The sequence below is a fragment of the Mesocricetus auratus genome, unplaced genomic scaffold (genome assembly GCF_017639785.1).
Source record: "Mesocricetus auratus isolate SY011 unplaced genomic scaffold, BCM_Maur_2.0 Super-Scaffold_15014, whole genome shotgun sequence".
NCBI lineage: Eukaryota > Metazoa > Chordata > Mammalia > Rodentia > Cricetidae > Mesocricetus > Mesocricetus auratus.
The window spans coordinates 20,308,041-20,335,927 of NW_024429186.1; the positions used below are offsets into that span (position 1 = coordinate 20,308,041).

Here is a 27,887-nt window from a genome sequence, read left to right on the forward strand (position 1 = left end):
TCCTTTCATTTTTCCTTCCCTTTTCCTTTTCCTTTCCTTTTTCCATTTCTTTCCTTTTTCTTTTCCTTTCCTTTTTCCTTCCCTTCCCTCCCCTCCCCCCTTCCCTTTTCTGTTCCTAGTGACTTGTTTTTCCAAAAAAAGAGAACAACTCTCAACCAGACCCAAATGATTAAAATCCAACCTTATTGAAATTTGCTTTGATTCAGGCCTGGAGAGATGGCTTAGTTGGTAAAACATTTACTTCACGAGTACAAGGACCTTAGTTCAATGAAACTTTGGGTTTGGTGGCACACACTGTCACTCAGAGGTGGGGAAGCAGAGTCAGGAGGTCCCTTGGGACTCATTGTCCACCAAGCCTGTCCTACTCAGTGAGCCCAAGGACAAATGAGGGTCAAGAGACCCACATTTCCGAACCCCCAACACGCAAAGTTGTTTAAAGAACAACCCTGGAGGTTGTCCTCTGGTCTCCACACACACGGGCAAGAAGTACACTTGCTTACACATGTGTACCTGTACACATGTGAATACACATACACAAACACAAAATGTATTTTAATTACATTCTTGTAAAAACATATTCCCCCATTGAATACAGAATTTTCCATGTATTTACAAGTAGAAGAGAGTGAAGTTCTTGGCTCAGATTACCATAAACACAGTTTTTTCAGAACTCCTATGAAAAGTAGAAGAGTTATAACTTGTGGCAGAGTGTCCCTACAGGGTAACAACCACAAACATCCCAACAGACTTACAAGCCACCCCATAGGGTGGTACAATCTAAGTGGTGTTGGAGAGAAAAGCTCTAGGAAGGCCTTGTGTCGCTTCGGGAAATTTGCACATATGTCTGTTTGCCTGTCAACAGCCAGGATCACCTCCCCTTGGTGCAGCTCTCATTTAGATAGATACTATGTATGCCTGTATCTCTCTGTCCAATATACTTTAGATTTTTCACATGATAAAGTCTTGACAGTTTGTCTCTTATTGGATGCATACATTAATTTCTCTCGTAGATTATTTTAGGCCCACATTTTCTCCAGGAACTAAACCAGAAGGGAAATAAGTATCTCAGAGTTTCTTATGGCTATGATAAAGCACCACAACCAAAAGCAACTTGGGAGGAAATGATTTATTTCACATGCAGACTGCAGTCCATCATGGAGAGAAGCCAGGGCAGAACCTCAGGTTGGGACCTGGAGGCAGGAACTGAAGCAGAAGTCCTGAAGAGCGCTGCTCACTGGCTGGCTTCTCCAGGTTTGCTTGGCCTGCTTTCTTGTAGCACTCGGGACCACAGGCCCAGGAGTGGCAGTGTCCACAGTAAACTGGGCCTACCTCCATCAATCATCAATCAAACAGATGCACGATGGGCTTTCCCATAAATGTTTTCTCAACTGAGGGCCCCTCAATAGCTCTAGCTTCTGTCACGTTGATGTGAGACTAGCCAGCACAACAAAATAAGCCCATTATTCAGGGCACTGATGACACACAGATGGAGGTGTTCATCGTGTAGTAAGGAGACAGACAGACAGAGACAGGCAGCGAGGCAGACTGAACGGCCCTGTTGATAGGGAACATGCCCAGGACACAGCCGAGGAAGAAATGTTAACTTAAATGAGAAGGTGGAGGTGGCAGCAGGAGGTAAGGCTGGAATTGTGCTCTGAGGAATGAGCATTAAAAATGTCCTACGGATGGAGCAGCACTTAAAGGGGCCAAACCAACAAAGCAAAACACTATGAAGTCTCAACAGGACACGCAAGCACACGCTTTCTGGCAGGTGAACATCAGCACAAGACCGGCGGAGAGGGGAGTGACAAGGAATTTGGGGGCTGGGAAAGCACTCTGTGTGATACTGTAATTGTGGATTCATGTCGTTATTCATGACTGGAGACTGCACGACAGCCGGAGTGAGCCCTGGTGTAAATGATGGCCTTTGGGTACCTGAGAAATCACTGCGGAATAATCAGTAGTAGCAGATGTACCACTTTGGTAGGGCTACCAGGAGAGGCTTTGTGTGTGTGGAGGCATGGGGATTGATATTCTTTCCCGTCAGTTTTCCCATAAACCTAAAACTTCTTGCTCTATTAAAACAAAAAAAAAAAAAAAAAAAAGAAGAGTCTTGGATATCAAAGGGAACAAAACCACAACCTGGCATGGTTTTTGAGTATCAACAAACAGTGCAGCCCCTCCAGAGAGCAGAGGGCAGAGTCACTGCTGTTACAGATTGGGGTGAGGAGAAACCTGAAGGTGTGCATAAGCCATGGGGCTCCCCATCAGGTTAGCACAGGAGGCGGTACCACCTTCTGCAGGAAGAGGAGGTGACCCAGCAGGGCAGGCAGGATGCAATTACTGAGTTGGAAGAAGATCAGGTCCCCATGGCTTCTGCCACCACTTTTGGAAAATGTTCCTAGGATTCTGAAGGCCCAGACAAGGATTTTTTTTCATTGTGCTGTGGGAAACAGAGACTTTTCTAGTCTTTTCTCAAGGATGTAGTCATCACTCCTTATGCAGAAGACAGACAGTGTGTGTGATTTCCAATGACAGTTTGTGTTATTATCTTTGGGAGAAGCATGTGGGATCATGAACATGCTATTTTCTTTCTCTTCTCCATTCCCATGTTACCCACAGTGCTTATGTCTCTTCTGGCTGTAGCTATAACTGTTCTCAAAGTGCAGAACTGTGGGCCTGTCATCAGGAGATCTAATAACCAGGCTGTGTGCTTGGCCTGCCTCCAAGTGACTGAAACCAGCTTCCTCCTAGACCTCCCGTTTACTGGGATGCTCCCATATGATATACAGATCACTGGCCAGTTTGTCTTTGAGACATCCTGACATTACTATGTCCTTGGTGAGTTCCTCCCTTGTGACAAGGGAATAACAGACAGGAACACTTTGAGCAGGGGTATTAGATGCCTATTGAATCCCAGGAATGCTGGAGAACCAAACTTGGAAGGTACCCAGAAAAGAAGAATGGTTCAAGTGATGTCAAAGGGTTGGTCCCAGCAGAAGCCACAGTTGTGCCTGTCCAACACAGACAGGGTAGCTGCTGATGGTGGTGGTGGTGGTGGTGGTGGTGGTGGTGGTGGTGGTGGTGGTGATGGTGATGTTTGGGGGGCCTGGGTCTCAGAATCAGCACAGAACACACCCAGACACCAAATTCTCAGCACGAAGGAGATTTATTACCCAGAGAGACAAACAATGGAGGTGTAGGGGGTGTCTCTGGATCAGACAGTGGATGTTTCTGCAGGAGTGTCTTTTTAAAGGAGAAAATGGGGAGTGTCTTTTTAAAGGAGAAAATGGGAAGTCTGTGCTAGGGTAACTTGGTATGTCCTGACTGGACAGGTTAGCCAGTGTAGACAAACAATGAATTTTGACTGTTGGACCTTGATGCTTTCGTAGTTGAACCTTGGAGTTTTAATCAGGCATAAGGAAGAGGCCAAATAAGGGAATAGACCACGGGGGCTAGCTTTATGACTGTAGCCTAACAGTTTAGCAAGGCAGAGGGAAGGAGAGACGGCAAGATGTTAACCATGCTCGGGCCTGGAAGAGAGCCCTTCAATGGTCGTAATGGCGATGACAGTGGTGGTGGTGGTGGTGGTGGTGGTGGTGGTGGTGGTAGTGGTGGTGATGGTGGTGATGGTCCTGCTGCTGCTGTTGCTGCTGCTTAGAAGCACATTGGTGACTCCCCTGAAATGGGACATAATAGTACTATTTTGACCATCATCTCCCCAAAGAAACTCCCAGTTCTTCTTATTTAACACCAAATGGTGTGTGCACTGGTGCCACCCACCCAGTCCTCCCCACCATGGAAGCTCCTACATGTTCCATGTTGATCACTGGCTGAGGCCGTTCATAACTCCAAGTCTTTTTAGTTTCTATGCCAGATGGAGATTTACTTCACCATTCTGAAGAAGGGAAATCAAATAAAGAGTCAGCAGCAGCAGCAACAACAAAAAAGACCCATTGACTCAGTGCCATCACAGCATGGTAATCATGTGACTTGGCAGTTCAAAGCAGCACCAGTGGTGGCCCCTCAGTCAAGTGAAGGCTGAGCTTTACTAGGGTCAGGCAAATGCCATTTTCTAACTGTTCTAGCGTGGGGTGAGCACAAGACCTGATATCTTTTCTTTTGTCTTCAGGATCTCTGTTTCTAACCTCTGTGAAGAAGTGGCTATAAAAGAATAATCTTATGCTCTCAGTTAGCTTCATGTGCTCCTAATAAGAGCAGAAAATAAGAAACTAAAGTAAAAAGGGGAAGGAATAAAGAAGTAAGGGAAGGGAGGAGAAGGGAAAGAAAGACAGGAACCGAAGGGAAGGGACAATGGGGTAGAGCACATCACCTACTGATAACTCTAAGGCAACTTTTTATTGGTTTTACTGTTAGTCTGGCTGATGATCCTGGATGCTTCCTACATGTCTTCTAGCAGATGTGTTTCTCACTTACCTTGATTCTTGGGCATGTAATATATGGTGATTCCAGGCATCCCAGGAGAAGCTCACAGATACCTTCCTTCCATACCTCAGCATGGGCTGTGAGTTATATGGGGATCCTCTGACAGTTTTCTGACCTCTCACACTTGCTGAGTACTCAGCCACCAGTCATATGCTAAGAGATGGACAAAGAGGAGGATGAGTCGAGTGTCCCTGGACAATTCGCAGCCATTGAGTGGATGTTTGAATTTACCCAATAAGTGTTATGTCTGGTTTGTGACCACAGTCTCTGCCCACACCCTATTCCAGCTCCCAGGCAGCATTCTTATCCCTCATAGATAGCTTTGCTAGAGCCCAAGGCTTTCTCGGGTCTTACCTTATCAGAAGATCTGTTGTAATCTCACTCAGAACCTATTTAATGATGGTAACTGTTTCTTCCTGTTGAATACCCACAATTTAGAGAGGGGAAGTCACTTCCCTATAGGAAAACAAACCTCACAGTGCAGTAGATGCTTCAGTGTGTTTCCTTTTTCATAGTAGAATAATTCAGTTTCTCTTTTTAAGTTTTATGTGAAGGGGTGTTTTGCCTGCATGTATGTCTGTGTTCAGTTTGTGTACCTGGTGCCTGTGAAGGCAAGAAGAAAGTGTCAGATTCCCTGAAATTAACAGTGTCAAATTCCCTGGAGTTAACAGATGGTTGTGATCTGCCATATGGCTGTTGGGAATGGAACCTGGGTCCTCTGGAAGAGCAGCCAGTGCCCTTTAACCTCTGTGCCACATCTCAAGCCCCAGACTCTTAGCATTTTTTCCATTGCTAAACTAAGAAAGTAGTGGATTGGCCAATCTGCTGTAGGCTGCAAGGTGGCTCTGAGTCAGGGGCTGGTGACACTGTTTCAAAATCCAAAAACACTATGGTACAAACGAGTATAAGTAGAGATAGGGTGAATGAACATCTCTTCCTTGTTGATCTACGTATGAACTACTAAGTACTGTGGAATATTAGTTGAAGATGTATTACATTTGTTCATGCTGTGGAATGTTTGTTTGGTGATGCAAAATTGGTTTGTATTTGTTTAACTCTGTGAAGCTGTGTTACTTTGCCTGTCTAAAACACCCAATTGGCCTAAAAAATATCTGAATGGCCAATAGCTAGGCAAGAGAGAGAAATAGGTGGGGCTGGCAGGCAGAGAGAATAAATAGGAGGAGAAATCTGTGAAGAGAGGATCAAGGAGCCAAAGAAGGAGAAGGTGAGGAGGACATCAGAGGCCGGTCACCCAACCACACACCAAGCCACAGAGTAAGAGAAGTAAAGAAAGGTATATAGAATAGAGAAAAATAAAAACCCAGAGGCTAAAGGTAGATAGTATAATTTAAATTAAGAAAAACTGGGTAGAAACAAGTCAAGCTAAGTTTAGACATTCGTAAGTAAGAATAAGACTCTGTGTGTTTATTTGGGAGCTGGATGGGAGCTGGGTGGTGCTCCCCCAAAGAGCAAAAAATAAAGAGTAAAAAAAAGTCAACTATGAATAAGATTAAATACCCATACACTTAAAATAATAAGCAAGGAAGCAAACAAATGAATACTTTAAAAAATTAAAGCTTGTGGCAGTTACTACCAAAGGCTGTCTAGTCAGTCTCCTTAGACCATGTAGCTTTCTGAGGGTCATGATGCAGCAGAGGTTGTATACATCTGAGTGACCTGCACTGCCACCTAGGGCTATGTTGACACTGGACCCCCGGCTGCTGCTGAGGACCATGGCTGGGTCCACGGTCCTACCAAAGCTGGGGTCGGTGTTGACGTATGTGGCCTGTGATGCCACCAAAAGTTGTACTTGTGCCCAAGGTCTGGGCCTCCACTTATGGCTATGTTGATGTCCAAGAGCTGTGCTGCTGATGGGGCCATGCCAAACTGAGTGGCCTGCACTGCCGCCTGGGGCCATGCTGTTGCCTAGGGCAATGTCCAGGTCCATGGTCCTATTGCAGTTGTGGTTCCTGTTAGTTTCTGTGGCCCATGTTACCACAGGGGGCCATAGGAACCATGAATATTGAAATCTGAGGTTCTGTGCTGAGCCAGCACCACCCTTTGCTGGTCCTGGGAGAGCTGGCCTTGTCCCTCTCTGGCCACTACAACAGAACTGTTCTTGCCCCTCATGGGACAGCTGGCTCCATGCTCACTAGAGATGGCCCCAACCCTCAACATGGGCCTGGGAGAGCTGTCCCCAAAGGTATGGGCATAGAGGAGTTGACTCTACCCCTTCCCTGAGGGGGGTGGTCTCAATGGCCCTGACTAACCAAATCAGCTACTACCCAAACCTACTTCCAGGGCTTTGAGTTGGCCCACCCCAACATCTACCCCATCCATGACCTGAAAGAATGTGTGAAGGGACTGATGCTTCAGAACCATAGCTCCAGTATCTCCAGGACTCAGGCTAACAGCAGGATATCCAAGGGGAGTTTTGGTGAGGGCTCAGTATTGATGATGTACCAGAAACCAGAGGCCTTGGACCAGACCAAAAACTCATTGCAATGAACATTTACAAGTAAAATTAAAAAAGCTGAGTAGACAAAATGACATACTGCATGACACACTGCTGCTCCCAATGCCACTAAAACAAATGAAGAAGTTTTGGAGAGGCAGGAAAGATGGAGGATGGAAGGTTTTTTGTTTTTTGATTTGTTTGCTTCATTTTTTTTTTTTTTTTTGGTTTTTACGAGACAGGGTTTCTCTGTATTGTTTCGGAGGCTATCGGTCCAGCCCGGCCTCGAACTCACAGAGATCCGCCTGCCTCTGCCTCCCGAGTGCTGGGATTAAAGGCGTGCGCCACCACCGCCCGGCTCATTTTTTAATTAATATTTTAAATTTTTCTTGGTGGAGGAACACTATAGGGGTGAGGGGCAGATATGGAGGGATTGGGGAATATGTGAGATTGTGGCACCTAGTGTAAAATTCCCAAAGAATCAATAAAAGTTATGTTAAGAAATTGGAGAGAGAGAATATATATTCTCTCAATATTTGGTGAATATGGTTTATCTGTGAGCAGATGGGTTCCCTGATATAAACCCAGATGTGCAGTTGGACCTTCCTTTGGACCACCAGCTCCTAAAAATCAACACAGAGACTTATTATTAATTATGAAAGCTTGGTCTTCGCTTAGGATTGTTTTTAACTAGCGCTTATAGCTTAAGTTAACCCATATTTTAAAATCTACATTCTTCCATGTGCTCGTTACCTCATCTCCATTTTGCCAATCCTGCTTCCTCTACATCTGGCTGGAGACTCCGCCTTTCTTCTTCCCAGAGTTTTCTGTCCAGAAGTCATTCCAGACTAGTGGTTGTTTAGCTTTTATTAAACCAGTCACAGTGACATATCTCACAACAGACTTGGGATATCTTCTTGGGTGAATCTTGCTCCTAAATTGAAAAGAAGTGCCTGAGTTCCTGGGCCAGAGTAAGAGCATGGTGGCCACATGTGCTGAGGTGGGCAGAGCACCTTGCATCATTATGGGAAAATGAGTATCTATTCTACCAGAAGGCTCATGTGCCCTATCTACCATACAATACTTGGCAAATATTGATGGCGTTATCTAGTAGGATTGCTGGGTAACTCTGCTGTTATGGCTCCTCAGTAGGTTTCCCTTCTTTTCACACTTCAACTAGAGAAAATGACCCTTCTTCCACTTAGGTGTGGCCTGGGTGATTTCCCTGTATTGGGGCTGCTTGTGGATTCTTCTGGCTTTTGGGTCAAAGCTTCTGCGTGTTTGACCAACACAGATGCAAAGGGCATCCATGGTAGCTGACACACTGCAGAGGGCAGGAAAAGTCTCCCATCTGTCTTCACTCCCTTCATCCTTCTCCTTTTTCTCTAATGTGTCCTCAGGCATTGAAATTTTACCTGTAATAACTACTAAGGAAAGGTATCATGGATAGTGACAGTTTCAGCCACACTTCCATGTTCCCACCCCGGGACCAGTAAACTGTATATATGAAGAAAGAACTACTAAATTTCCAACCTCCCTCCCCCTCCCATTTCCCCTTCACTCCCCTCCCTTTCTTCTTGTCTTCCCTCCCTGCTCTCTCTTCTTCCTCTCTCCTTTCATTTCTTGTACTTCTCCCTCCTCCCTCCCTCCCTGCATCTCTCTCTTCCTCCCCCCTCCTTTCCCCTCTGTTTCCTTACTTCTCTCCCTCTCTCTTCCTAGCTTTCTCTCTCTCTTATCTTTCCTCCTTCCTCTGTCCCACCTCCTCCTTCTCTATCCTCCTTTCTCCCCTCTCCACTTCTGTCATGTCTTTCACAACTAGAACAGCCCAGGGTATATAAGAGGTTCTTATAATTAGGTTTTGAAAAAGAATGACTTTCCAATGCAGACCATCCATTCCAATAGCCATTTATTTCCAAAGGTTATTAAGACACTAACTTTTGAAAATTGCAATTAAAGACTTTCTGGAAGCCCAACTGTACTGTCCCCTGCCTGAGTGTGCCCCATCACCACTCCTGCTCCCCCTTCCTCCACTGGCCTTTCTTTTCTCTTTCTTCCTTCTACTGTAACCCCAGCCTGGGCCACTGGGACTCCAGCAGGTGACTTGGGGTGTCGGGTACCCTGTCTAGAACCTCAGGCCGCTGCTATCAACACGGGGCAGTCTTGAGTGTGTTTACAAGTCCTTGAGTCATCTTATTCAGAGAAGAAGGCCACACTGAGAATTTCTAGCTTCATCCCTCAAAAGCGGTGATCTGCTCTCAGAACATAGCCAAAGTCAGAAAAAAAGGAAGAGGCACAAAAGCAGTGGGTGGGGCTTAGAAGAAAGTCCTTACTATGCTGCTGCTCTGGACTGATTCACAAGAAAAAAAGTGTCAAATCTGAAGGCCCACACTTTCCTATTAAGCAAAAAAGAGACCATGATCAGGGTGCTGCCTTGTATATGAAGGAAGTAAAGAAAAAGGAAGCTGAGACGTGGACCTCTGTAGGATCTGTGTTTGATATCCCAGCATAAAGAAGCAGTGTTTGGGAAGGCCAGTCTGCCAGCTGGTGGTCCTCTGCAAGGGGAGGAGGAGGATGGTTGCCCTTGAAGTGAAATGGTCAGGATGAAGAAAGGACTCTTCTGCATTATGCTTTATAGACACCTAGAACAGGTACCTTCCATAGTACACGTGTGCTGCATGGATGCTACAGTTTACAACATTGCTTCCATTTAGGCTATACATCAGCAAGGAGAATATCTATCTATTCTGCTAGAACACGGTGCAGATTCAAATGTCACGGTTGCCAGCTCCTATGTGTTTGTAGAGAATATCTCATGGTAACAAAACTTCTAACTTACCGTACAACTTTTGACAGAAAAAGCAAGGATGTGTAGTCCCACTGTAAAGGAAGTACAGATGGAAGATAGCCAGACTTTAATTTATATAAAAGCAAACACACGTGCAATCAGTAAATGGAGTAAGCTTTCCGGTAAGTTCTGTGCTGGTGGTCTAGGTCCTACGTCCTTCAAAGAGGATGATTGTAACTTTGATGCCCCCTTGGAGGAGGTGTAAACCAATAATAAAGGCGGTACAGAAATAATGCAGAAAAGATGTAAGGACAGCTCTGAAAGCCTAACAGTTCCACACTAGAATTGCAAAAATAAGATAAAATAACTAAATCCCACAGAAATCAAGCAGGGAAAATTCAATGCTGAAAATATTATCTGAAGAGGATGAGGAAATTTTTTTAAATAAAAGAACACGTGTAGCTATTTCCTCTGAATTGAAACATTCCCTGATGGGAGGGAGAGGGAGGCTTCGAAGACTCCAAGTAATTGAAGTCTGTCAGGATGTTGGGGAAACTTGAAGGCACAGGAAGCTCCTGAAAGTTGCAAGATTCTCCACAGGATTATAGGAGCATCTGCAATTGGAGGAGCATCCTGTAGGCTGCTCTAGGGATGCAGCTTGAGCTGTCAGCCATGCTGGGGTGAGTTTTTTGGTGATGCGGGTGCTTCTTAGTAATTCATGGTCCCAAAAGTAATCCCTCACCTAGATTCCGATAAAAACCATCAGTGAACATGCTGGTTAACTAGGTTAGACATGTATGGAACTGTTTCTTTGGTCTGTTGTTGATGCCCTCTCTTGGAAATACCAGGTAACAAATGCATTGAGAAAAAACCCCCCACCTTCTCCTGTGTACTTTAGAGCAAGGAAAGGATAAAAATAAATGAGAAGCGCTGAAGTTACATTAAAAACAAGCCTCTGAACTAAGGCAGAAAGGAGTGTCAGTGAGTGTGAAAATGAACGATATCATTGCCACAAATTTAAAGCCCAGCGATTTTGAAAGGGATATTCTGATTAACATGCCTTTACAAACTAAGCAGCTGAGTTAGGAGACATTCCAACTGCTTTGATAATGTCACCAGAATTCAAATCTGCAACCGTGTGTCTCCAGAAGGACAGGGCAAGATTACTCTAAGAAAATTAGAACACTTTTAACAGCCACCCAGAGAGATTAAGATACATGAATGATCATGTGAGGTTCATTAAGACCACAGATAGTTTAGCAGAGACCCAAAACTCATAGAGGTGCCAATAGAGTCAACATCCTGGATAAAGCCAGCTCCTTGGTGACTATCTGTTGGAAATCTATATGAGTTGAGGACCCTACAGAATTTTATTTCTGAGAAAAAGAAATCTGATGGCACTAATTTCAAACCCATGACATTGGTAGAAAGCCTGGAAGTCTCTGGGCAGACTTGTTTTATTATTTTATTATTTCCCTTTGGGTTCCAGCATTTGGATACCATTCTTGTTCAACCACTAAACTGTTCAGATGGCTGGCACATGTTTAGGTCACAATACTGTATGTTAATGATGGGAGACAACAGAAACTCTACAGCTTATTGAAAAGCCCATGGGGATATCTTTTCTATGACTTTTGTTGACTCAACAAATGTATTAAAATCATCTTCCTGGCATGGAATAAGTTAATAGTATTATTACTTATGAACATAAATTTTTATTGATAACAGATTAAGTTTTCATTAGCCCCCAGTGATAAAAATAGTGCCATTTCATGTACCAAAAAACTTTTCATGTCAAAACCTCAGTGTCCTGAGTTGATCAACCCATTCCATGTGTTAGGCTGGATGTAACTCATATTTATCTATCTACCTATCTAGATATTGATATACAGCTGGTCCGTCTGTATATTTGAACTTTGGGTGTATGTGGTCTCCATGGAGATTTTTCTACATGATCGCACTAATGTGTGTTTAGATCCTCTCTGCCATGGAGATTATAGACAATGGTGTTCAAAAGCTTTCTTTAAGGTTATAGAGTGGCTGATGCTTTGTGGCTATTTGGTATGATGAACTACTAGTTATAAGTAGATGTCTTAGAAGAAATCTTGGCAAAAAAACCATAAAAAGAAAATAAAACCCAACCTTCAGCAATATAGTGCCCATTATCTTTCCACTGGGAGAAATTATCCTCAGTTCATCTGTATTACCATGGTGACTTATCTGAATTTCAACAAAGTCCAACTATACCACAAAGGAGGGCTCTGCAAATCTAGCTCCTATTCCTAGCATATTTTGTTGCAATGTCTTTGAATAAAATCTCCAATGCCCTGGCTAAAAACACACACTAAAAATACTTCCAAGGCAGACAAAACAATCTGGATAGTGTATGTCAGAATTCTAAGACATCACATAAAGACTAGAAGAAAAGCAGGTACTACTGCAAAGGAGTAAAAATCAAATGAAAAAACAACCAGCGAATGAACAGAAATATCTGCAAGCTTTCTAAAATAACATTGTTTCTGTAAACAAAAACAAGCAAGGGATTATGTTCACAGTAATTGGACATGTGGTTGGCCTCCTGAGGTCTGAAATAAGTAAACAGCGGCATGCACACATCCATCTCTGAGCTGGTCCCTTCCTCCTGATTATGAGGCTTATGTACAGCTGCACACACAGGGAGACAGATTTTGAGTTTTGCAAGAGTTTCTGTAGTTAGCGTCAGCTGGATACAAGAGCTAGTTTTGTATAACAGTGTTTTTTAGTATTTTGTAATGATATCTGTAGAAGGAGCTGACGACCAAGTCTTCAGTCCTAACCAGTTGACAGAGTGAGGAAACAAGACTGGGTCAGAAACACACAATGACCTTGTTACTTCTTCCAAACTACCACATCCAGACAGACAACCTTTGGTACATAAGTGATGTGATTTTGCCTAGGGACAGCATCAGGGAAATAGCTTTGCTCTGTATGTGGCATGAGACACAGGGTTTGAGGACAGAGAGGATGAAGCTCGGGCCTCTCAGTTCTCTTTTGCAGCATCCCAAATGCTAATGCCAGCTCTTAGCAGTTTCAGAAAGTTGATGAGAACCAGGAAATGAACAGAAAGGCAAATGAAAAAAAAAACCCTAACTAAACCAACCAACCAAGCAACCAGCCAAAGAAGGAACCCAACAAAAACCCTGCCAATGTTGTGAGCTGAGAGTGTCTAAGAGCATTAGATAGGGTTGGTACAGAAGAACCAAAGGAAGAGAAGGATTTTCCCCAAATTGAAAATGTCATGATTATATGGTGTAATGTGTCCAGGGAGGGACAAAGGTTGGTGACCTCCTGAACCTGAGTGGAAATCATCTTAAGCTAGAAGGAGATACTTCTCATCAGCAAAGAGAAGCAGTAAGTCTGGCACTGCTTACATTAAAGGAAAGACTTAAAACCTTCACACCAAAGGTGCCGGTTGAGAACCACTTGAGCACTTGGTAGACCCTGCACTGATCTTTAGACAAACTTCATCTTCTAAGCTACCCCCACAAAGGTGGGCTTTCCTATTTCCACTTTAGTGAAGTTGAGAAGTTTGCCTGAGGTCACTCAGCTGTTTAGTAGTAGGGACAGGAAATGCTCAGGTAGTCTGTCCCCAGACTCTCCCTAATGACCATTCTACAGTAAGAGTGTGTTCTTGTAGAGTCAATGCCTGGAACTCAACACATGACATGGACTGAGGCTCCATGTATGGTGAAATCTGCTTTTCAAAGAAGGAAGTTGTCTGTTCGCTGTTATCTAGAGGATAGTCAAAACAAATGCCCAGAATAACAGATATTGCTACAACTTGGGGCTCACATCTAATTTTTATGATCAAGCACTGATATGTGCATTACTTCATGCATCTCCACATAGTCATGCAAAACATTTCTTAAGTCCTCCAAATTCCTCAAATAATTAGATGTTCCAAATATTTTCTCAGCACAATTCCTGGGAGTCCAGAAACACACTCAGTGTGGGCAGGAAGCAGAAGGTGAAATGCTTACCTGGCTAGTGAACCCTCTAATGGACAATGACATCAGAGCACTAGTACCCAGTCTTGGCTATACACTTGCCTTCTCCTCCGTCAAGAAAACTCACTCCTGCCCATTTCAGGAGAGTGGGTAGATCTCCAGCTTCCCACATATTCACCACCCTTCTTTGCCAATCACATCCTCATTTAGAGGAGAGTTATATTCACATTCTCCTTAGGACTTAACAAGTATCACACAAACATTTAATTCACTTTAATTTCATTACACATTTGAGGGGGGATGATAGTCTCCTTGCCAGCAATTAGATGAACATAATAACCTGCGGTGGAATCTCCTTTTGGACTCTGAATTTTTTGCGCATGTCTACAAACTAAACCAGGTGAGTAAGTTCCTGGATTGTCAGAGGAGCACAGCTGCCCCTCCTCAAAGCTCTCTCATTCAACACAGTAATTCATGAAATAGGCAAAGTGTCCCCTGTGGTTCTCAAATAACCAACCTCTCCTATGGCACTTCTAGGAAAAAATTGGTATTTTCATTTGTCATGCTCTATCAGTATCAATAATTGTTTTCAGAAGGCCTTCCTGAGGATGTGGAGACAGGCATACAGGTTAAGTTTGTTGTCTTGTTCCACCTCTCCCTCTTTGTATGCTAACTGCCCTCATAGTAATCGGAGGGAGTGACTTGCTTTGTATTCCTTTAACTTTTCTCAGACACTGTATGCACTGACTACTTTTCATCTCTGGTCTTTCCATAACCAACACAAGATAGCCTGTTCTTCAAAAGGATTGCATCTGGTGTCTTGTGTTAGAGAGGGTCACCTTTATTTGGCAATTTTCTTTGAACTGATCAATTGTTGAATAACCTGGGAGCTGTTTCCATCATTAAGCACTGGGCTGAGAGTTAATTACATCAGAATTCTAATCTTGGCTCTGACCTTCATTAACAGCATCATTTTTGTGCAAATCCCCTGGCCCATCTTGGTATCTGTTTTATATCAGTAAAATGAAGAATATGGATGCAATTGGCCTCTCTGTGCTCTGAGATTCTTTGCCTTCAGAGAGACCAGGACCAATGAATGGGAAGCAGATTTCCTACATTGTCCCCAAGTGCTGTGTACATTTGCCAAAACCAACGTAGGCAATGTAGTAGACAGGCCATGCAGCCTGGTGGTAAGCACTCATTTCACATATTTATGCCATTAAATGGTCCCTCAGTGACCATTTTCTCTAGTATTAGTTCTAGTAGAGTCACTTTCTCTAGTATTAGTTCTCAGAGTCCAGAGAAGATTTAGTTAGACTACAGTGCATCAGAGGGCCCTACCAAGGATGACACTTGTCCACTTTGGAGGATGCTGGTGAGGTTCATTTATATTGATGTAGTCTCTAGTCTTCATGCATTTTTACTACCTAACTGCCCCCTGGCTCCCTTAGCAGTGGGCATAAGAGGGTCCTATTGACCTTGTAGAAAGGGACCTTTCATTCTGACTCATCTCCTATTATATATGGTGATGTGGTCAACATGCATGATAACCTTAGCACTAACTCAACTCAACATGTATTTAGAGAAATGCACATTTCACAGTGGAGAAGGAGATATACTAAAGCTTGACTGGAGCCTGCCACAAATGAGGGATGGTGGATACTTTTTTGTTAGTTTTCCCTCCTTTTGTTTGTTGGGAGGCATGAAGGATGCAGGTGACGATCCTACTGCCTCTTGAAAGCCAATGTCATTTCTCCCTCCCCCAATCTATTATTTTTGACAATGCCAATGTGTGAAATGTGCTGAATACCAGTAGATCAGTAGCACATGAAAGATGTCAGCATGATCTTCTTGGGAAGTAATTACAATTATGCTAGTGACTCAGATAGGAATTGGACTGTGGTAATAAAACCATGCAGGAGATATTTCAAGCACAAGTAGGCTCCAACTTCCAGTGTGAATCTTCATAGACTACCTAGAAACGTCTGTGTGTGCATTCCCTTGCAAGGAATCTGAAGATGTTATTAGATTTCTACACAGGTAATCATGACTGGTGGAAAGTTAAAAACCACAGACATCCAATCCCTTTCCAAGTACCTGTCTTCTGAATCTAGAATACTGCCTCTGACTTTGCCTATTCCTCTTATTCCTTTGCTCTTCCCAGAAAAAGCAAGTGAGTCAGACCAAGATCCGAGTCATCTCAACTATTCTGTTCATCTTGGCTGGCTGCATCGTGTTTGTGACGATCCCTGCTGTCATTTTTAAATACATCGAGGGGTGGACAGCCTTGGAGTCCATTTACTTTGTGGTGGTCACTCTGACTACAGTAGGCTTTGGTGATTTCGTGGCAGGTAAGAAACCTGGGCATTCCCAGTTACTTGAGCCTTGGTGGGGCAAACAATCTGTTTGGTGTCCTTTCAAAACCACAGCGTTAGGGGTTGGGGATTTAGCTCAGTTCTAACATGCCAGGCCAGCAATTCCAAGGCCTTTGGTCTGGGTACCCAGCTTTGAGAAGAAAAAAAATCAAAATCATGGTAATAAGTATTTTCCAGAGGAGACAAGCAAAAATGGCTCAGTGTTGGTCAACTCAGTGTGATATAAACAGCATCAAGTTAAAGAAAGCCAGACCCCTCCTCTTTAGGATGCTAACTTACTTACCACTGTCTTCACTACATGGATTATGTAAGGGTGAAGTAAATTTCTCATGGAATCTTTGACTTCTCAACTGCATTAAGATTTCTCAAGTAACTTGATAAAGAGCATAATTAGCCAAAGGCAAATATCAGACTTGGGAGCAATTAGCATAGAGTTTGGTCTGCAGAGACCCACAGGGAAAGCTCCTAACACTGAAGTGAGAGTCACTGTCTCTGCTACCTAACCACAGTGGCCTGGATGGAGTCCTAAAGCTCAGGAAAGAAACTGAGCCAAAAGGAGCAACTTTAAGCCTCTATAAGCCTGTTTAGGCCATCGTGTAGTGTCATCCATGGAAGACAGTCCCTGGGGAAAGTCGGATGATGGTGACATCAGAGGAGAAAGTGCTGCTTCACATTAATTTTAAACACTTCACAGGGTCATTTGCAAGAGGTAGTGTTTTTGTGATGACTGTGCTAGCATCACTGACCTGAGGACTAAGGATAATTTGTACACTGGTGACAGAACCTGCTCTCTAACCAATAGCTCTGTTAATCAGGAGAAAGGACAGAGATCTGGCTGTGAGAACTGGCCAAGTGTTTATTCCCCTCTCCCAACAGCTGACTGAGAGCAAGCACTCCTGAAAGTGGGAGTGGTCTGTGAGCTTAGGGAAAAACTCCAAGCCCCTTATGCTTTTTATTTATTATTACTAGCCACTGTGGACTGGGCTCTTGGTACATCCTGGCCCTTTATCATCCATTACTCCAGAGAGGGTGATCTACACTGTCCTCAGACCTGTACTGTTTGGGTGGGTCTTCCTTACTAGTGATTACAGAACTGTTCCTTTACCCAGAGACCTCCCTAGACTAGGGTCTCTTAGCATGCATAATGCTGACTGCAATGGATCAGGTTCTTGTTTTGTTTATACTTTGTATGTATGTGTATCTGTGTGAGCATATGCATGTGTGTGAGGGTGCACATATTGAGGCTCATATTTTCTTGCTTGGACCAGAAACCATCAAAACCCAGTATTTTTTCTGTCTCTGTCATGATTGGAGGTGGGATAACAGACCTGTGTGGGATGTCCAGCTTGGTAGGCAGATGCTGGAATCCAAACTCTGGTTCTCATGATTGTGCAAACAAATATTCTTGAAATTGATGAGATGTTTCTCTAGCCCCTAAACCAATCTCTCCCAAAATCCAGGTTCCGGAGCTCACACAGATCAACCTGTTGGTTGATGGGAATACTGATGGGAAATGCACTCAGTGGGAGTTTGTCAGTGCATTTATTACTAAATTGCTCTTGGTAACCTCCAGAGAATTGGCTTCGGGAACCATGTAGATATTAAAATCAACAGATGCTCAAGCCCCTCATAAAAAGCAATGTAACTTTAACGCAGAATTTGTGTGTACCCTCCTGTGCATGTTAAACCATCTGTGTGTAGATTACTTATAATACTTAATGCAATGTAAATGTTATACAAAAAGTCATCATACTGTATTGTTTAGGGAGTGCTGAGAATAAAAAGTCATGCACATGTCTAGTACTGACATAATACATTTTTTGATATTCTTGGTCCACCTCTGGTTCATTGAATCCACCCAGACAGCTTGTAGATACGGAAGGCCAATACTCTGACAGGGAGGGCTGCTGGACTGTTCAAATAATGTACAGGACCAAGAGTTAACAGTCACCGTGATCTTATTAGATAGCAGCTCTACTAGAAATACAATGGGGAATGAGCTACTCACGATTGGTTGCTGCTTTATTTTACAGCTGACCCACTTTGGGACAGCCTAATGACATGACAGTATTTCCCAACCCTGAGTGGGAGTGTACACAGAACTTGCAATTCCGGCCATGGCTGATGAAAGGCTGCGCTCTGTATTGTTGGTTAGCACATGCCCCAGTGACAGTCTTGGCTGGGTTCTAGTGACTTGCAAAGGTAAACATTTACTTAGCCCAAAGGGGAAACAACACTTAAGGAAATGAGTCTAGCACACAAAGATGACCGCTAATACTGAAGGAGGCTGGCTACAGGGGAGAAAACGAAGGCACCAGAACCAAAGCAAAGAGACACCTGACACCTCAGAACCTTCTGCCAGTGCTTGGAATTCACCCATACCCCCCTTATTTATATTTTTATCATATGAATGTTTTCCCTGTACATAAGAAGGCATAGGATCCCCCGGAGTATGACTTACAGATGGTCATCAGCCACCTTGTGGGTCCTTTGCAATAGTAGCAAATACTCTCAGCCCCTGAGCCATAACTCAGGCCCATTCCTGTTGCAGTAGAATTCATGGGTTGTGTGGAAGAGTAGGTTTGAATTTACTAAGGGTCATCGGTCCCAGTGGGTGTCCACCAGAGTTTGAGTTTTCAGAGTATTCTTGACACAGTAGAGTCAGCACAGCCTCGGGGATGCCACACATAGTGACAACCACAACCTGGTGGAAAAGGCTAGAAATCTTTTATCGCCCAGCGTCCCAACTGCTGGTATATTATCCACATGAGCTGTTGTCTTGGAGGCACCCTGAGAGCTCTCTGAGTGACTGGTGTTCTCAGCAGTGCTAGCAGGGAGGTTAGAATAAGTAGGCTAATTATTTGGAATAAATGACCATTTCTCTCTGTGGAATAACTAGTCAATACCATTAGGTTACTAGCCAATTTAGTTTGATGGATTTTCCCCCCCTGTAATCTTTATTTATAAGATGATGGGATTGAACTCGTTGGTCTCACAGGTACTGTTTAGCTATAGGAGGTGGTGATTCTAATTGCCTGGCCTAATTGACCCCGGGATGAACATTATGTAAACACCATCCCTCTCTTAGCATCAAATCTCTATTTCATGGATCAAAGTCTCAATAATGTTGTTACACCCAATTTTACTTCTGCATGCCCACTCACGTCTTCGTCAATGAATGTAAAATTTAGAAGGAAAGTGTTCCAAGTATTTGAAATCATTTGACATGGTTTGATATGTATGCACACACACACACACACACACACACACACACACACACACACACACACACACATTCTTTCTCCCCTTTCTTTTCCTCTTCCTTTTCCTTTCCTCGTTCTTCCCCCCCATCCTTTGCCCCCATCCTTTCCCTCTAGCCTCCTCTTCTGGCTTCTCTCTCTTTTCTCTTCTCTCCCCCTTCTGCACCTCTTGCTTCCTCCCGCTCTGTCTTCTTCCCCCGCCCAGCTCCCTCTCTCCTTTTCAGAGTCAAGTTCTCATTATGTAGCTATGGCTCACCTGGAACTCATTGTATATCCCAGGCTGGCCTTGAACTTACAGTGGATCCTCCTGTCTTTGCTTCATGAGTGTATGTACTACTATGCTGAACCCTCATGGTATTGAGCCTGAGTTAAGGTAAATTCAGAGAAGTTTGGGAAAAACAAAAGGACAGGTGGGCTGACATCTGAGATACTTTTCCTGTGAAACCAATTCTTTGTCAGTGAGACTAGATAACTCGAGGTGGCCTCTGACATTTTTCTGTTATAGAATTGAGGTTTATCTTTAGTGGCTAAGAATCAAAGACATTAAACTACAAGCAAGACTCCAGCTTTTGTTGTGTTTTGTATCCTGCAAACCTAATGGCCTATAACTGGACTATGGAGTGATATTTTCCTCTATGGAGTGAGCTGGGTGAATGCCAACTGCTGGCCAAATTAAAAGTACCACTTGGTTTTTTTCAGGGGGAAATGCTGGCATCAATTACAGAGAGTGGTATAAGCCGCTGGTGTGGTTTTGGATCCTTGTTGGCCTTGCCTACTTTGCAGCTGTCCTCAGTATGATCGGAGACTGGCTTCGGGTTTTATCCAAAAAGACAAAAGAAGAAGTAAGGACTCCTTCCTGACCCCAAGAATGTCCCTGACATCCCATTAACCCTTGTTGAGAAATGTCAGTTTCTGATTCCATGGAGGGGTTATATGGCTTCCTTTTCTATCTATTTAGAAGCAACACTGAGTCGAAGTAGCTGTTTCTAGATCATTTAGTAAATAACTGCTTAAAAATATAAAGGGAAAATTGGAAATGCCGAGAGATGGTGGATGGTTGCTATGGAAAGAATACAGTTGCCTGTGTTGGCAAACACATGGGAGTCTCTGTGGACTTGGAGGGAGCCTGGGGAAGTTGGCCTGCCCTCCAGGTCTCAGGATTAGCATGGAGTTGGCACATTGGACACAAGGTGAAGGTCACCGTGTCCTCCCATAGTCATATTCTCAGATTTTATTCCTGTTGGCAGGTACCTACAGTCTTTACTCCTTCGAGAAGTTTATATGAAACTCTATACCCCTGATTCTCAATCTTCCTAATGCTGTGACCCTTTAATACAGTTCCTCATGTTGTGAGGAACCCCCCAACCATGAAATTATTTAATTGCTTCTTCTAAGGAAGTATTATAGGAAGGCTTTGGTGGCAAATGACCTTTTCCTGCACCTAAACCAGGGAAATATGTTCATTAAGTCCCTTGGAGGGGCCTCCTCAGTCAGGACAAGTCCCATAGTTCATAGCATGACTCTGGTAGAGGATGACTAACCATCCATCACAGTTTGCCCAGGACTTAGGGGATTTCCTGGGACACAGGAATTTTTTTCTTTCCTAGTACCCCCAGGAATTGAATGCTGGCACCTTGTACATGCTAGGCAGGTGCTCTACCACTGAGTTCTATCCCCATTGTTTGGTATTTAGGAAGGTGGGACAGGTTGGTAATCTTACCTAGACAGAAGTATTGGGAAGGCAGGAAAGATCAAAGATTTGCTGAGCACTGACTTTATGGCCAAGATTGAGTTGGGTGTGGTCTTTAATGTTATGATAGATGATCCATGAGACAGATTAAAAAAATGGGACCATACGATTGTGGACAGGGAGAGAGGAGGAGGGAGGGAGGCAGACAGAGGGAGGGAGAGAACAAGTAGAACCAAAATCCTGATCTCTCCTCCAGATGCTTTTCACCTCTATTCAGTCACAATTTTCCAGCCTCTAGTGCTTCCGCACTCTTCTTACTCCATTAGTAAGTCACTAGCCAGTCCTGACATGGGATGGCAGGAAGTAGCAGAGAAACCGATGTAGTGCTTCTCTCTTTTCCTAGGAGACCATCATTCCTTGGTCTCCCCCAAAGACAGCCTCACTCCTGGGATTCGTGAGGGCTGTGGGATTTTGAGAAGTTTGAGGTGAGAGCGATTTCTTAGTTCATTTGTGCTCTTCTGTCCTGTCCAGGTGGGTGAGATCAAAGCCCATGCAGCCGAATGGAAAGCTAATGTAACCGCTGAGTTCCGGGAGACAAGAAGGCGGCTCAGCGTTGAGATCCATGATAAGCTACAGCGAGCAGCCACCATCCGCAGTATGGAGCGCCGGAGGCTGGGCTTGGACCAGAGGGCCCACTCCCTGGACATGTTATCCCCAGAGAAGCGGTCTGTCTTTGCAGCCTTGGATACAGGCCGTTTCAAGGCCTCATCCCAGGAAAGTATCAACAACCGACCCAACAACCTGCGCCTTAAGGGGTCAGAACAGCTCAATAAACATGGGCAAGGCGCTTCTGAGGACAACATCATCAACAAGTTTGGGTCCACCTCCAAACTCACCAAGAGGAAAAACAAAGATCTCAAAAAGACCTTACCCGAGGATGTTCAGAAAATCTACAAAACCTTCCGGAATTACTCTCTGGATGAAGAGAAGAAAGAGGAGGAGACGGAAAAGATGTGTAACTCAGACAACTCCAGCACAGCCATGCTGACAGAATGTATACAGCAGCAAGCTGAGATGGAGAATGGAATGATACCCACAGACACCAAAGACCAGGGGCTGGAGAACAACTCATTACTTGAAGACAGAAACTAAATGTTATAGACACTAGAGTTGGACTAAGTGTTGTCTTGTTTTTTGTTTGTTTTGTTTGGTTTTTCTTTTTCCTTTTTAAAAAAATTATTCACACTGAGACACGTGCCTTAAACAGACTTGTTAGTCCAAAATTACATAACATTGAAGAATATATTTCACTGTGCCATACACAACTGAAAGCTTGCTCTGCCAAAAGGGATCAGACAAGAGCTTCATTTCAGATAGTGGTGGCAGGACACATGGGGAGCGTTTGCATACAAAGCAAGTATAGGCTGTCCCCTTGAGGGGAGTTCCAGGGGCAATGCTATAGCCCTCACAGAACACCACTCTGACGTGGCACATAGACAGACAAGGGCAGCTGTTCCTTAGACTAGCCTCTGAGAGGACAGGTTTGTCTTTTGAATGCAGCCTCCATTCCTGAACCTACCTTTAGTGATAGGTTATACACAAAATGGGCAGCTGTGTGCAGGTGACCTGGTAACTTCAGCTAGGGTTTCATTGGGCCTTTTGGCATGTCCTCAGCTTGAATTTCGACAGGCCATAGTGCAGAACATCTACTCCAGATGATTGTCCTTGGGACCCAAGAGTACCTGGAATTTTTGGAAGCTGATCAGAGCACACATTTTGTAGGGTGCAATTGCTTTTCTCATTTAAAAAAAAATCAGACACATCCCACTGTGGGCAGCTCCTTAACCAATGATAGAAGCCCACTGAATTTTGTCCTTTTGGTAGGATGGGTAATCCATGTAGGCTTGCAAGCGTTGGTGAAAACACCACCTTAGCCACTACCTGGTTGGAAGGCAAATCTTGCATTTTCTTCAGTGGGTGAAGATAAACTGATTTTGGAACATTCATACTCACTTTTCTACAGGAACTTTAATTATAACTTGTTTTGATAGGAGGGAGGAAATACCAAAATTATTGCCTTTGCATGATGCCAGTGGCTTGCTGTTCTGTCCAGCTGATCCTAATTTTTTTAAATAAAAATAAGAATAGACATCTTGTGTTTGTGAGACACACCAAGGAGGACTATGGCATCTTTCCATCTCAGGGCTTTTTGTCCTTTTGGGTGTCTTAGAGTAGACAAAGCTATGAGACTCAATCTTGCTATTTCCATATAAAAGGAAAATGAATCTCTCACTCAGCTCTTGTATATTAAGATTGAAATGGTTTAAGTTGTTTGCAGCTTAAGTGCATTAATCCCATTTAAAGAGTAATACTGAAAAGGAGTATTTCAAAGATTTTCACTTCATTCTTGCGTTTCATCACGCCATTGTCAATTTCACTTTATGTTTGTTTCTTTATGCCTTTATTATGGGGACAAACCCTCCCTCATCTGTTCATCTCACACCTGCTATTACTCAAATGGTAACTACTCCCCTATCATTGTTTCTAGGCAAATAACGATCAGCATGTAATCAGTGACTGTTTATCGGGTTACAATGCTCAGTGAAGGAACACTGCAGGAAAGGTCCAATTGTAGGTTTGGGGAGAATGATCTTTTAAAAAGGATTTTCATCAGAAAGGTGAAATTCATAGCAGGCTTTCGGCTCACCTGTGTATGCTTCAGCTTTAATCAGATTTGGTAACATGTTGGTTCAGCTAGCTAGTGATCTGGGCCCCTGCACTTAAACATTTGGATTCTAAAATTATGAGAAAATTGCTGGCTATGCAGCACCACCTTTGGTATTTTATGGATTTTTCTATAACTAATTCACAGAGCATATTTAACGAAAGATCATAGCACAAGTGGATACTTCCAGAATCCATCCATCATTTTCTAACTCTGAGGGGGAATTATGCCCATTGCCTCTCCTTGACCACTGGTACCATGGAAGACCCATCACCCCTGTCTATTTTCCCCCAAATGCACTGCTTATAGCTGCCCCTTCTTGGAGCACAGAAGCCCCTGTTTCCCAGATCCCAAACCTTCAGGATCTTGTTAGAGATCTGAGAAGTCAAATAAGAATCACTATGGTGAGGCTTTTTCTGTCAAGACTTTGTCTGGGATAACTCTTGTCTGGGATAACACTGGTGTTCTGCATAGTACGGCGTAGACTCTAGGATATGAGACTTATACAGGTGTGGGTGCTGGGCTTTCATTATGGCAAGGGTCCAGACTGACTCATTGTGTTAAAGAACAGATAAGTGGGATTTCTCTTGTTCTGACAAGTTTCCCAATGACACTGCACGTGGATCTCATTCATTTAGGTTTCCACTATATGGTACCTTGGTATGTCTTTACGACTGTGTTAAAGCTGCAGGCACTGGATCTATATCTGATGGAGAAGCACCCCTGTCATTTGTTTGGTGTGCCTTTCATGGGCTTGACACTGGATGGGTACGTTCTATGGCTCTCACTGAAACCTCACCGTGTCCTATGGGAAGCATTCTCACACCCTTTGTAGAGACGAGGATGCAGAGACTCAGGGAGGCTAAGCAACTTGCCAGTAGTGCACAGCAGGAAGGTGGTGGAGCCCAATCTTAGTGTTGCTGCAGTGTCCACATGGTGTGCCCTTGTGAATGAGAGAGAGCATGTACATGTGTGCGGTTGTGTGTGTTGCAGTGTGCACATGCACACACCTTACAAATTTCATGAGCACAGTTGACAGAGGTGAGGAGAAGACAGGCATTTTTACCCCTATGAGGGCACAGAGTTTTGGGGGTAAACCTGCCCTAAAAGGTTGCCCTCGAAGATACCCGCTGTATGCTCTTGACTTGGGGAGGCCATGGACAGCACCTTTTCTCCATTGCTACAAACGCCCCTCAAAAGCACTCTTTTGCACTTTACTTGATTTTCTTGCAGGAATTCTTCAGGCAGCAGGAATTAGACAGCTCAGAGGTCTGTGATATGTGATCAGCCAAATGGAACAGGTGCCCCAGTTGGGTGTGTGCGTAGTTGTATTCAAGAGAATCAAACCGCAGTAGTACTGAGAATCAAACATAATCTTGGATTGAGAGTGTGCAACCCATCTCCTGAGTGTTGGATACAGGTTCTAAATGATGACAGAGAGTACCCTCTGTGACAAGAGTGTATGTGGACAAAGTGTTCCAAAAACTGTGAAGTACTCTCCAAAGGAGAAGCTGAAGGGGGTCGAGAGATTTCTCATCGTGTGTACATGCTAAGCCTATATTGGTGGTTTTGATGTTACCCCTGTAAAGGTGGGGGACAAATAACATGTGATAAGACAGCTTCTGTGTGTTACATACAAACATCAGCCTAGCCCCTCTCCTTCCCATCAGTACCCCTGCCCCTCTTAAACCCAGAATAAATGCAAGGATGTTACACTTGGGAAGGGCACGTGTTTGGTGTCTTCAGTGGGCAGTTTTTTGCTTCATTTGGTGGCTGGGTACATAATTGTTCTCTCATCTGGAGGTTTACTGGTGGGAGCCAAAGGACAGCTTGGAGAGACTTGATTATAAACCCAGTCCTAACTTCATATGATTCACTCTGGCTGTTTGTTAGTTTTGGTATAGGGTTGTCTAGTGTGCATGTGTGTGGCATGTGTGGTGTGAAAGGGGTCACTGACCTACAATTCAGGTATCTGAAAGTACTGCTTGTGTTCTCCCCCCATTACAGCCTATGCTCACGGGCAGGCACACTTCCTCACAGTGTACCTCACCTGCACACCAAGAGGATCAAGCACAGATTATTACCAAACCTTTCCCCAGTTGTATAGTGCTCAGAGAGAACACTTCCCACTCCATGAGTTAATTTAATCAGAAAATAAGTTAAGTTGAATTTCTGAGGATTGACTAATGGCCCCATCCCATCCTCGGTTTGTTTCCTGCATGGTTGGTGGAGACCATATGTATTTGAGAGACTAGTGTCCAAATTAGGATCATGTCCCATATAGGCTCTGTCCACTGATCTAGTATAGCACTCCTTCACCTGGCAGATCACGGGATGAAAGGTTTTTATTTTTTGGGTGGGGTGGGGTGGGGCAGGGCAATGGTATTAAGACTAGTCAATGATTTGTAAACCATTGCTATTTGCACTCAGTTGTCCTAAAACTCCCTTTGATTGAGTTGTGAATTCCTGTCCTTCTCTCTTCTTCCAGTACACAAAGACACACATGCATGTAGGAAATGACTCTTTGGGTTCTACGGGGACAACTTCATGTTCTAGTTGTGCTAGAAAACTACCCCTCTTCCCCTTTCTGAGGTGTTATTTCTTGGGGAAGTCAAAGCTGCTTATCTATTTGTATGCTTGGTCTGGGGGATTAGTGAAAATGTGTGCCAGGGTTCTGATTGAGGTAGTCATGGGATAGAACGTGAGCCATCCCGTGTGCAGAATGGTTCTAGTATCAGCGCAAAGACTCCAAAAGGAAATGAAGCAAAGCAAGCTTGCGGAGCCTCTCTATAAAAGAAAACGAGTCCCACTGCCTTCTGCAGCTTGGCCTTCTGCGTTTTGCCAGTGCTTCCTGTCTGGCAGCCTTTCTCACCATTAGGATACATCTGTGTGCAAAGACAGTGACTGAGTGGACATGGGAAGGTTCTTCTGATACAGCATAAGAACTACTTAATAATGGCCTCAAAGAATAGCTATGTTACACTTCACTACCCTCTTCCATGGTCCTTTCATTTCTGTGTCATATGACACCAGCTTAGTGGTATGGAGAAGTGAGAAGTGTTTACAAATGCCTGAGATTGGGGACCCCCTTTTGTTCTCTGTCTTTAAGTGAAAACAGTTTCCCATGCGTTAAAAAGAAACCCCTTTGAAGACTTCCAGTTCATTAACTCGGTAGACTTGTGCCACAGAGACTGCTGCATGGCCTGTTCCGTGTGGCTAGGGCTCTAGTTAGAAGGGCAAAGCTGCAGCCAGGACTAGAAGTGATATGCAAACCACCCTGTGTGCTAACCTTTTCATCCCTTTTCTGTCCAGAGCTCAGGCAAGGGACCCAGTGATGGCAGACAATAAACCCATGTGTGGAGATGTTTTACCTATTTTTCTCTTTGTAGGACTTCATGGTGCTTTTATTTATTTTTAAGAAAAAGGCATTTTACAGTTAATGATGTGTTTGGGGGGCATTTCATATTGTTCGTAGGAGAAGTGGGAATTTGCTTGTAACATTTCAATAAGCTGTGCTGCTATTGTCTTGATGTAATATTTTTTTTCCCAATGGTGGAGAACATTGCAACAAAGATCTTCCTGAGGATCCAATCTGACATCTGTTCTGTTTTCTTTCTGTTATGGGATCTGTGCAGTTCATAGTGGCTGGATTGGGCACCCTGCTCAGGACCATAGGGGAGGCTCCTCTCCTGGCTTCCACTCATTCATCAGCATATTGCACTGTGTTCATGAGTACAGAGTTGGGGGAACCTACTGTCTTGAGGAGGAGTCAGGAATCCCTCAAGGAAAGGGAATCTTTAGTAAGTCAGCATTTTGGCTGTGCACTTACATTCAATTTTATTTTTATTTTTAGCTTATCTCAGTTGCATGTTGCTAGGGTTGGGTGGCACGACAAACCACACTTTCTGTGTGAGAAACTAAATTTGGGCACTGTAATAGGCCTGCCACTCTATAAAGTACAGCTTCTCTGGCTCAGATGTTTCAAGATATGTTGATATGATCTTGCTGCCTGTGTCTTCCATGATGGGGGACAATAAAAGGCAACCAATTCTGGGCACCTATTATGTACTAGGTAGTCTACTAGCAGTTGACAAGCATCTCACTTCACCTTCTGGATGAAAAAAGTCTCATCATTTTGTAGGCGACCTCTTTGAGGCTCTGAGAG

At 43.9% G+C, this 27,887-nt stretch overlaps 1 protein-coding gene and 1 long non-coding RNA gene across 5 annotated transcripts in view; one reads left to right on the top strand and one right to left on the bottom strand.

Moving 5' to 3' along the window:
- Kcnk10 (potassium two pore domain channel subfamily K member 10) overlaps window positions 1–27,313 on the top strand; it is a 127,438-nt gene extending 100,125 nt beyond the window's left edge. For both annotated transcript variants that reach the window (XM_040742659.1, XM_005068425.4), the window contains exons 5-7: window positions 15,837–16,023; window positions 20,007–20,149; window positions 21,529–27,313. In XM_040742659.1, coding sequence (XP_040598593.1) covers window positions 15,837–16,023; window positions 20,007–20,149; window positions 21,529–22,149 — 951 coding nt within the window. In that variant the 3' untranslated portion in view covers window positions 22,150–27,313. The remainder of the gene's footprint in view (window positions 1–15,836; window positions 16,024–20,006; window positions 20,150–21,528) is intronic.
- On the bottom strand, window positions 3,122–8,411 carry LOC121139280. 3 transcript variants are annotated; one of them, XR_005876195.1, is made up of 4 exons: window positions 7,655–8,411; window positions 4,801–4,902; window positions 4,438–4,599; window positions 3,122–3,898 (listed from the first exon to the last, which is right to left on the bottom strand). It is a non-coding gene; the product is annotated as an uncharacterized LOC121139280 (long non-coding RNA). The 3 variants fall into 3 exon arrangements; XR_005876194.1 differs by having other exon boundaries at window positions 3,122–3,680; window positions 3,813–3,898; window positions 4,438–4,902; XR_005876193.1 differs by having other exon boundaries at window positions 4,438–4,902.
- Window positions 27,314–27,887: the final 574 nt, after the last annotated feature.